The sequence below is a fragment of the Eriocheir sinensis genome, chromosome 51, assembly GCF_024679095.1.
Source record: "Eriocheir sinensis breed Jianghai 21 chromosome 51, ASM2467909v1, whole genome shotgun sequence".
NCBI classification, from domain to species: Eukaryota; Metazoa; Arthropoda; class Malacostraca; order Decapoda; family Varunidae; genus Eriocheir; species Eriocheir sinensis.
In genome coordinates, this window is record NC_066559.1 from 11,163,194 (window position 1) to 11,173,567 (window position 10,374).

Sequence of the window (10,374 nt, forward strand, 5' to 3'; positions counted from 1 at the left end):
AGTATAAGGTGCGTGAGTGAGTTGCATGATAAAAAAACAAGTGACAATCGGGCAAGGAAATTACAGTTATTAAAGGAATCAAATCGCACTTCAGAATGGGATTACAAGCACTTACGAGGTGTGGAGTTGACAGTGACGCCTTGATAGTGCTTGGTAGTTAGATGAGAGTGAGGAGGGATGGGGGGGGGTGGGGGAGGAAAAGGAGGGAGTATGAGGATGTATATGTATGTGTTTTATGGAAAGCTGAGGTAAATATATGTTTCACGAGGTAATTCCTTATGCAAGAGTTAACCAGCACCTTCATTCATTCATCACTTTCGCTGGGAAACTAAGGAACACCCTTAAGTTCTTCGTCTGTAGTTCCTCCTGCCTGTGACTATAACTCTTTCAAGAGGTGTAGTGGGAGGCGATGGCTGAGTGGTCGGCGTGCGGGCCCGGGGTCCAAGGGAACGCAGGTTCGAGCCTTGCTTGCCGCTACAAACAAGCTGGCAATTTTTCAGCCACCGCCGACTGGCCTAAGACTACCCACATGCTGTCCTGAAGACCACCTATCAACCCGAACTCTAGATTCTCTCTAAAAGAGGATCACAGATGAGCTCCGTGGGGGCAGCATGAGTCAAGCAAGATGGTGCCACTATAAACACTTGCCTGCGCCAAAACGGTCTGGGGCCGACCATCAGGCCTACTGGCGCCATAGGCGAAACGTTAAAAGAAATAGAGACATCTCTCTCTATGACTTTACTATTTCAAAATCTTAATCTGAACCCTTCTTCCCATGCTCCTCCTCTTCTTCTTCTTCATGTCCTACCCTTCCTTCCGTCACTCCTTAGTTTCCTCCTCAACAAAATCCTAACCTCCTCCTCCTCCTCCTCCTCCTTCTCCCCCGCTCAACTGAAAAACAAAAACAAAAATTCCTGGTACTCACCGCGTCCTTCTAGTGGCGATAGTCCCCTGATGGAGGGCTGGGGGGAGGTGTGGAGCGACTGGTAGAGGTGCTCCATGTACGGGGGGATGCGGTAGGGGGGCGGGGGCGGGGCCGCAAGCTCCCCGGGCACGCTGGAGCCCAGGGGAGCAGCGCCCAGGCGGCCGCCGACCAGGGGGGGGAGCTCTAGCGCCGGACTGCCCCCGCCAAGACCCAGCCTGGGGGAGACACGGGGGAGGGGGGGGTTAGAGGGCGGGGGGTCATTTTTATCATCATCATCATCATCATTATTAGTGGTATTGCTATCTTAATTATCTTTACTAATACTAATAAACACCATCTCATCATCACTATCATCACTACCATTATTATTATTATTATTATTATTATTATTATTATTATTATTATCTGTATTGTTATCTTAATCGTCACTACAAATACATCATAATTATCATCATTATTATTATCATCACCATCTTTGTAACACACACACACACACACACACACACACAGCAAACAAAAAATAAAAAATAAACTAAAAAATAAACACGTACTTATTAAGACATCCCAGTATTAAAATCAACTCGCTTCTCCAACACACGCACGCACGCACGTCTTATTACCCCAATAATTAAAGCGATAAGTCATGGCGTGGCGGACTCTTGCATTAATTAAACATAACAAGACAGCTCTAATTTAATCCAGGACTCGCCGCGACAGACGTAATTGACGTGACCCGCAGCATTTACCCGACTGTCACAATCGCTTACCCTGAGGAAGGCGATAATTAGGGCTCGCAGGTCTGGGGTTGGTATTGTTAAACGCATTCACCTCCCACATCAACTTCTTCCAAAGGCCAAACAGGAGATCAACCGAATTTTAACGACCGTGTTTTTAGGTTCATGGTACAGAGGAAGGGTCAGTCTACCACCAGGGTCATAAAACTACCGAAGGAAATGCCCCAAACTCTCATGAAAGCCTCGTCGAATATGTGAGATTGGTCCTGTTAAATGCTTTCACCGCCCACATCAACTTCTTCCAAAGGCCAAACAGGAGGTCAACCGAATTTTAACGACCGTGTTTTTAGGTTCATGGTACAGAGGAAGGGTCAGTCTACCACCAGGGTCATAAAACTATCGAAGGAAATGCCCCAAACTCTCATGAAAGCCTGGTCGAATATGTGAGATTGGTCCTGTTAAATGCTTTCACCGCCCACATCAACTTCTTCCAAAGGCCAAACAGGAGATCAACCGAATTTTAACGACCGTGTTTTTAGGTTCATGGTACAGAGGAAGGGTCAGTCTACCACCAGGGTCATAAAACTACCCAAGGAAATGCCCCAAACTCTCATGAAAGCCTGGTCGAATATGTGAGATTGGTACTGTTAAACGCATTCACCGCCCACATCAACTTCTTCCAAAGGCCAAACAGGAGATCAACCGAATTTTAACGACTGTGTTTTTAGGTTCATGGTACAGAGGAGGGGTCAGTCTACCACCAGGGTCATAAAACTACCCAAGGAAATGCCCCAAAACTCTCATGAAAGCCTCGTCGAATATGTGAGATTGGGCACAAGAATGTTTAAAAATAGAGCCGTGGGCCCGCTCACTCACGCGTCCCAGACCAAGACCAAGAGATGAAGAGCTTACGGGGAACCTGAATCTTAACTCTTAAATCAAACTTGGTGAACGCTGTGAACGCCGCGTGGGGACGAAAACAATTAGAGGAGGGGAAAGAAGAGAAAGGAAAAAGCAATGAAAAATAGATGAAGAAAATAAAGCAGAGGAAGAAAAAGAAGAGAAAGGAAAAAGCAATGAAAAATAGATGAAGAAAATAAAGCAGAGGAAGAAAAAGAAGAGAAAGGAAAAAGCAATGAAAAATAGATGAAGAAAATAAAGCAGAGGAAGAAAAAGAAGAGAAAGGAAGAAACAAGGAGAAAAAGATGAAGAATAAAAAAAAAAAGCAGATGATGACGTTGATGATGATGTGATAATAATAAAAGAAGAGGAGGAGGAGGAAGAGGCGTAAGATGATGATGCTAATATTGATGACGGGGATGAAGATGAAGACGGAAGCTTCTAGTGGCGAGGGCGGGTCAGGCGGCGGCAGTGAGTGAGCCTTGTTTGTTTATATCGAACAGCTGATGGCGGCGGCGGCTCCTCCTGCACCGCCAGACACCCCCCCTCCCCCCCACAAGTGCGCCCCAGACCATCCCCTCCCTGCCTATCCCCCACATCCCTTCCACTCGTCCCCCCGTTCCCCCTTCCTTCCTCATCCCTCCCTGTCCCCCCTACATCTCTAATATACCCTATCATCCCTCCCTCCTACACCCCTACCCCCCCACTAACCATCCCTCCCCACCTTTATACTCCCCCCCTTTCCCCAACACTATATATCCCTACCATCCCTCCCTTCCACACCTTTATCCTTATCCTTCATGCCCTCTTTACCCTTCCATGCACCCCTGCCAACTTCTGCCCTGCGCCCTTATTTCCGACCAGCCAGTCAGTCCATCCAGTCAGTTAACTAGTCAATCAGTAAGTTAGTTAGTCAGTACGCCAGTCAGTCAGTCAGCTAGAAAGACAGATAGGCAGCCAGTCACACCCAGTCAGTCACCCAGTCAGTTAATCCGTCGACCAGCCAGACAGCCATCCACCGAAACACCCAGTCAGGGAGTCATCCAACCACCCACACACCTACAAAACCAGCCAGTCAACCACCCAGCTAGTCACCCAACCAGTCATACAACCACCCACCCACCCAGCCAGTCAACCATTCAACCACCCACCAAAACAGCCAGCAACCATCCATTCAATTAAACACAATCACAAATCCACAAACCCAGTCAGCCATCCGCACAGTCACCCACCCAGCCAGTCAACCAGTCATCCAATAAAAAAAAAATACCCACAAAACCAGCCAGCAAGCCTCCCGCAAGCCCGCCCGTCGATCTCCCCTCCCCGCCCGCCGCCAAGTCCCCGCTAATGAAGACCTTCTTAGGCTTCCCTCGTCTATTATCTTCCCTCCGCCGCTATCGTCCCATTATCTCGCGAGGGACGATAATTATAATACTTGTATCTTCGCCTCATCTAATTATTTGTGGGCCTGTAAACTCTTCGTAAATCCTTCCATTATAGTATATTTTCCGTGTGTGTGTGTGTGTGTGTGTGTGTGTGTGTGTGTGTGTGTGTGTGTGTGTGTGTGTGTTATCTCTCAATCTTGGTCTTATTTTATTAGTACTTCAGCGAGATCCTTATCGGGTTATTGAATCATTCTCTCTCTCTCTCTCTCTCTCTCTCTCAACTCGGCTTATCTCTCCGTTCATCTTAATTCCCCCTCCTTACGCTGTGATCTGGCTCATCTGTCTGGTGCGTTTACTAATCCCGGGCGGCTCGTAAGGCTCGCAGAGGGTTGTCTCGAGCGCAGACGTGTCTTGAGCTTTACTTAATCTTAATAGACCCGAGAAGATAAGCGAGTAAGGTGGTCTCAAGCAAGAAACGTTTATCCTCCCATCGTTTTCCTGTTCCCGCCGTCAGTATAAGAATGTTTTTGGAGTACGCGTGTGAGTGGGGTAAAAATTAGGGTGTTAACACAGTCTTAAATAGGGTAAAGGAAATAGGGAAAGGTAGATAGGGTGTAAATAGGGTATAGGGTATAGCATAGTGAATAGGGATATAGCTGCGCGTGGCCTCAGTGCTCATCCCCGTCACATTTTAGACTTGGATATTCTTAGATACTACTACTACTACCACCACCACCACCACCACCACCACTACTACTACTACTACTACCACCACCACTACTACTACTACTACTACTACTACTACTACTACTACTACTACTACCACCACCACTACTACTACTACTACTACTACTACTACTACTACTACTACTACTACTACGACTACTTAATTTCCCTTCTAACCCATCACCTTCCTTTTCTTCCTCTTCCAGTAACTCAACCATCACCTACTCCTCCTCCTCCTCCTCCCCCTCCTCTTCCTCCTCCTCCTCCTCCTCCTCTATTAAGCACCATGATACGGCACTACCCACGCCCATTGTCTTCCGGTGACAATGGGAGATTCCTTCACCACCATCACCACCACCATCGCTCATGTCCCTGCCGTCAACACCACCGTCACCATCACCATCACCATCAATGACACCGCTACCCTTGCCATCATCAGCTGCATCACTATTATCACCATCATCATCACTATCATCATCACTATTAAACGAAAATGAATGTTTGGGTATCTTCTTTTTTCTCCTTCTCCTCCTCCTCCTCCTCTTCCTTGCTTTCCTTCTCTTCCTTTTCTTCCTCTTCCTCTTCCTCTTCTTCCCATGCATTGTCATTCTATTTTTTTCTCTCTCCTCTATTTCCTTTTTCTATACTTTTATTTCCTCCTCCTCCTCCTCTTCTTCCTCCTCCTCCTCCTCCTCCTCCTCCTCCTCCTCCTCCTCCTCCTTCTCCTCCCTGCTACACCGTGACTCTGCTAACTGACTGACTGACTGACTGACTCTCCACAACCTGTCTGTCTGTCTGTCTGTTTTCCTGCATTCATGGGTAATTTGTTGTTGTTGTTGTTTTATGATATCAGTTACAGTGATTATGATAGTGACAGTGTTCCGATAATAGTGATAATATTTCTTTTTCGATATTTTCCGTGTTTTTTTCTTTTCTTCCTCTTTTTTTTTTCGTTTTGTCTTCTAATTTCTTCCTCCTCACTTTTCCTTTTACTAATCCTCCTTTATTTTACACAGCCTTAACTACTACTACTACTACTACTACTACTACTACTACTACTACTACTACTACTACTACTGCTACTACTTCAACCTCCTTCCTCTCCTCCTCATCCTACTACTAATACTACTATCACTACTACAACAACTATCACTACCACCACCACCATACCCCCCCCATCCCCCCCCTCCTCACCACCACCACCACCTCCACCACCTACAAGAAACGGGTCCCGGGCTGCCCGCGGCGCCGCCCTTTCACCGCCAAAAGCAGTTTCTCTTTCTCGAGCTGCCCGCCGCGGCTCACCTTAATTAAGAGAGAGAGAGAAGGTGAGGGAGGAGGGAGGAAGGACGGGGAGGAATGGTAGGGAGGGAGGGAGGGGGGGGGTGAAGGTGGGGAAGGAGGGCTTGAGAGGGAAGGGAAGGAAGGGAATGTGGGAGATGGGGAGTAGAGGGAGAGGGGGAGTTGGAGAAGGAAGGGGAGAAAAAAAGGGGGAGAAGAGGGAAGGTGGGAGAGAGGGAGGGAAGAATGGAGGAGGAGGGGAAGGAGGGTTTGAGAGGGAAGGGAATGAAGGGAGGGGGAAGGGGAGGGAGAAATAGATGGAAGGGAGAGGGGAAGGGAGAAAGGGAGAAGGAAGGGGAGGAAGGGGGGAATGTAGGGAGGGAGGGAGGAATTTGAGAGAGAGAGAGAGAGAGAGAGAGAGAGAGAGAGAGAGAGAGAGAGAGAGAGAGAGAGAGAGAGAGAGAGAGAGAGAGAGAGAGAGAGAGAGAGAGAGAGAGAGAGAGAGAGAGAGAGAGAGAGAGAAACCTATACACTTCTGTAATTTGTGACCTCCAAAACAAGGCCACCAGACAGACAGACAGGCAGACAGACAGACAGACCTTCAACCTCGTCCAAGTCTGCGCGGCGTCGGTAATATGAAAGATTTTTTTGGGATTATTATTATTATTATTATTATTATTATTATTATTATTATTATTATTAAGACATGAAAATTGATGTCCCAAGAATTTCAACTCCATGATAGTGATTTTATTTATTACATCTATTTTTACTTATATCTGTCTGGTCTGTTCTTTCTTTACTCTTGAACACACGAGAACAATATATATAAAATGTTAGTGGGAACAAGAGGAGGAGGAATAAGAAGTGTACAGCCTGTTCTCCGTTCTCTCTCTTCTCTGTTCTTTTGTTTCAGTGCGCACGAGAACATGAACAAGGAGAGAAGGGAGGAAGGGGAAGAAAGAGAGGAAGGAGGAGGAAGAGGAGGAGGAGGAGAAGAAGACGTGTACAGTCTCTTCTCCGTTCTCTCTCTTCCTCTTCTCTTTTGTTTCAGTGCGCACGAGAACACGAAAAAGGAGAGAAGGGAGGAAGGGGAAGAAAGAGAGGAAGGAGAGAGGAGGAGGAGGAGGAGGAAAGGGAGAAAGAAGGGCAGAGGTAGGGAGGGATGCTGGGGAAGGGGAGGAGAGGAGAGAGAAGAAGGGGAAGGAAGGGGAGGAAGGAGAGAGGAGGAGGAGAAGAAGGAAAGGGAGAAAGAAGGGCAGGGGTAGGGAGGGATGCTGGGGAAGGGGAGGAGAGGAGAGAGAAGGGGAAGGAAGGGGAGGAAGGAGAGAGGAGGAGGAGAAGAAGGAAGGGGAAAAAGGACAGGGGTAGGAAGGGATGCTGGGGAAGGGGAGGAGAGGAGAGAGAAGAAGGGGAAGGAAGGGGAGGAAGGAGAGAGGAGGAGGAGGAGGAGAAGGAAGGGGAAAAAGGACAGGGGTAGGAATCGATGCTGGGGAAGGAGAGGAGAGGAGAGAGAAGGGGAAGGAAGGGGATGAAAGAAGGGTAGTGATGGTGGTGGAGGAAGAGGAGGAGGAGGAGGAGGAGGAAGAAGAAGAAGAAGAACAAAAAGAAGAGGTTAAGTTAGGCAGCCTCTTCTCTTTCTTTCTTCTTCTTCTTCTTCTTCTTCTTCTTCTTCTTCTTCTTCTTCCTCCTCCTCCTCCTCCCTTTATTAGCCTTCTGTACCCTTCCCATCATGCGCCCATCACCCTGACACCTTCCACCCCTCTCCTCCCTTCTCCTTCCTCCTCCTCCATCACCGACCCCATTCCCCTCTCTTCTTATCTATCACCTCTTTTTCTCTTCTTGCCTTCCTCTTCCTCCTCCTCCTCCCCCACCTCCCCTTCCTTCCGTTCCCTTCCCTTCACTTCTTCTTCTTCTTGTGGGTTATCCCTTTACCCCTTCCTCTTCCCCTCTCCTCCTCCTCTTCCCTTCTTTCTCCCCTTTCTTTTACTTCTTCTTCTTCTCCTCCTCCTCTTCTTCTTCCCCTTCCTCCCTTTTCTCCCTCTCCTCCTCTTCCCCACCGTTCTTCCTCCCTTCCTGTCATGTCTTCCTCCTTCTCCTCCTCCCTTCCCCTCCCCCTCCTCTTCTTCCTCCACCACCATCACCTCCCTCCTCCTCCTCCTCCTCCTCCTCCCCTACCACCACAACCTTCTTCCTTCACTTCTTCTTGTGCCTTACCTTCCCTCCTCCTCTTCCTCCTCCTCCTCCTCCTCCCCCCCCCCCCCCCTCGCCAGGTGTCCCCGGCCTGCAGAGAAGAACATACAAACAAACGGATCTCAAAATACACACATTTCCGAGAGAGAGAGAGAGAGAGAGAGAGAGAGAGAGAGAGAGAGAGAGAGAGAGAGAGAGAGAGAGAGAGAGAGAGAGAGAGAGAGAGAGAGAGAGAGAGAGAGAGGAGGGTACTAGCACTAAAATATCCTTCCTTCTTTCCTTCCTTTCTTTTTTCCTTCCTTCCTTCCTTTCTTTCTTTCTTTCTTTCATTCTTCCTTCCTCTCGTTTCTTCCTTCTTTTTTTCCTTCCTTCCTTCCTTCATTTCTTTCTTTCTTTTTGTCTTCCTTCACATTTTCCTTTAATCCCTTTCTTCTTCTTTCTTTCTTTTTTTCTTTCTTTTCTTTTCCTTTCTTCTTTTCTTCCTTCCTTCCTTCCTTTTCCGTTCCTCCTCCGTCATCGCCATTACCCTTCACTGCCCTTCATCGCCTCCTTCTCTTCTATTTAATCAGCCCTTCCCTTCTCCCTCCCCCTCCTTCTGTTCCCTTCCCTTCCCCTCCCTTCTCCTTCCTTCCTTTTCTTCCCCTCCCCATCCTTTCCCTTTCAACCCATCCCTTCCTTCCGTTCCATTCCCTTCCCTTCCCATCCCGTCCCTTCTCCCTCCCTCTTCTTCTGTTCCCTTCCCTTCCCCTCCCTTCCTTTTCTTCCCCTCCCCATCCTTTCCCTTCCCTTCTCTTCCCTTCCTTCCCTTCTCCTTCCCTCTCCTTCTGTTCCCTTCCCTTCCCCTCCCTTCATTCTCCTTCCTTCCTTTTCCCTTCCAACCCATCCCTTCCTTTCGTTTCCTTCTCCTTCCTTCCCTCTCCCTTCCCTTTCTTCCCCTCCCCATCCTCTCCCTTCCCTTCTTTTCCCATGCTTTCCCTTTCAATCCATCCCTTCCTTCCGTTCCATTCCCTTCTCTTCATTCTCCTTCCTTCCCTTTCTTCCCCTCCCCATCCTCTCCCTTCCCTTCCCTCACCTCCCATCCCATCCTATCCCATCCCTCCCCATCCTCCCATTCCCTTCATCACCTCCTTCACCTATTTATCATCCCTTCCCTTCTCTTCCTCACTCATCCTATCCTATCCCCTCCCATCCCACCCCTTCCCTCCCCTTCACCACCTTCTCCTTATATTAAATCATCCCTTCCCTTCCCTTACCTTCCTATCCCTCCCCCCCCCCTCCCCTCCCTTTCCCCCTCCCCCCCCCCCCCTTCACCTCCCTCCCGCCCATACTAACTAGTCGCCGCCTCGTCTAATTGGTCATTAAGTCGTCTCGTCGGTATCCACTTGTTCATACGTCTTGTGGCTTGTTAGGACGGACAGACAGACAGACAGACAGACAGGTGGATGGCTGGGTAAATAGATAGATAGATAGAAAGACAGGCAGAAAGACACGATGGTTAAAGAGAAAAATTGATAGAAAAATATATAGACAGACAGATTGTTAGAGAGAAAGATTGAAAGAAAAAAACAGACAGACAGACAGATGGATGGTTGGGTAAATAGATAGACAGATAGAAAGACAGGCAGATAGACAAGATGGTTAAAGAGAAAAATTGATAGAAAAATATGTAGACAGACAGATTGTTAGAGAGAAAGATTGAAAGAAAACAACAGACAGACAGACAGACAGATGGATGGTTGGGGAAATAGATAGATAGATAGAAAGACAGGCAGATAGACAAGATGGTTAAACAGAAAAATTGATAGAAAAATATATAGACAGACAGATTGTAAGAGAGAAAGAGAAAGATTGAAAGAAAAAAAAGACAGACAGACAGGTGGATGGTTGGGGAAATAGATAGATAGATAGAAAGACAGGCAGATAGACAAGATGGTTAAAGAGAAAAATTGATAGAAAAATATATAGACAGACAGATTGTTAGAGAGAAAGATTGAAAGAAAAAAACAGACGGACAGACAGACAGAAAGACAGACAGATGGATGGCTGGGTAAATAGATTGATAGATAGAAAGACAGGCAGATAGACAAGATGGTTAAAGAGAAAAATTGATAGAAAAATGTATAGACAGACAGATTGTTAGAGAGAGAGAAAGATTGAAAGAAAAAAACAAAAACAGACAGACAACGAGACATATTGATATAGACAGACAAACAGAGAGAAAGAAATCCTT

General features: G+C 47.4%; 1 protein-coding gene across 3 annotated transcripts in view; it reads right to left on the minus strand.

Annotated features, from left to right (window-relative positions):
* LOC126982736 (transcriptional activator cubitus interruptus-like) overlaps window positions 1-10,374 on the minus strand; it is a 226,680-nt gene that overhangs the window by 81,032 nt on the left and 135,274 nt on the right. For all 3 annotated transcript variants that reach the window (XM_050835051.1, XM_050835050.1, XM_050835052.1), the window contains one exon: window positions 926-1,140. In XM_050835051.1, coding sequence (XP_050691008.1) covers window positions 926-1,140 — 215 coding nt within the window. The remainder of the gene's footprint in view (window positions 1-925; window positions 1,141-10,374) is intronic.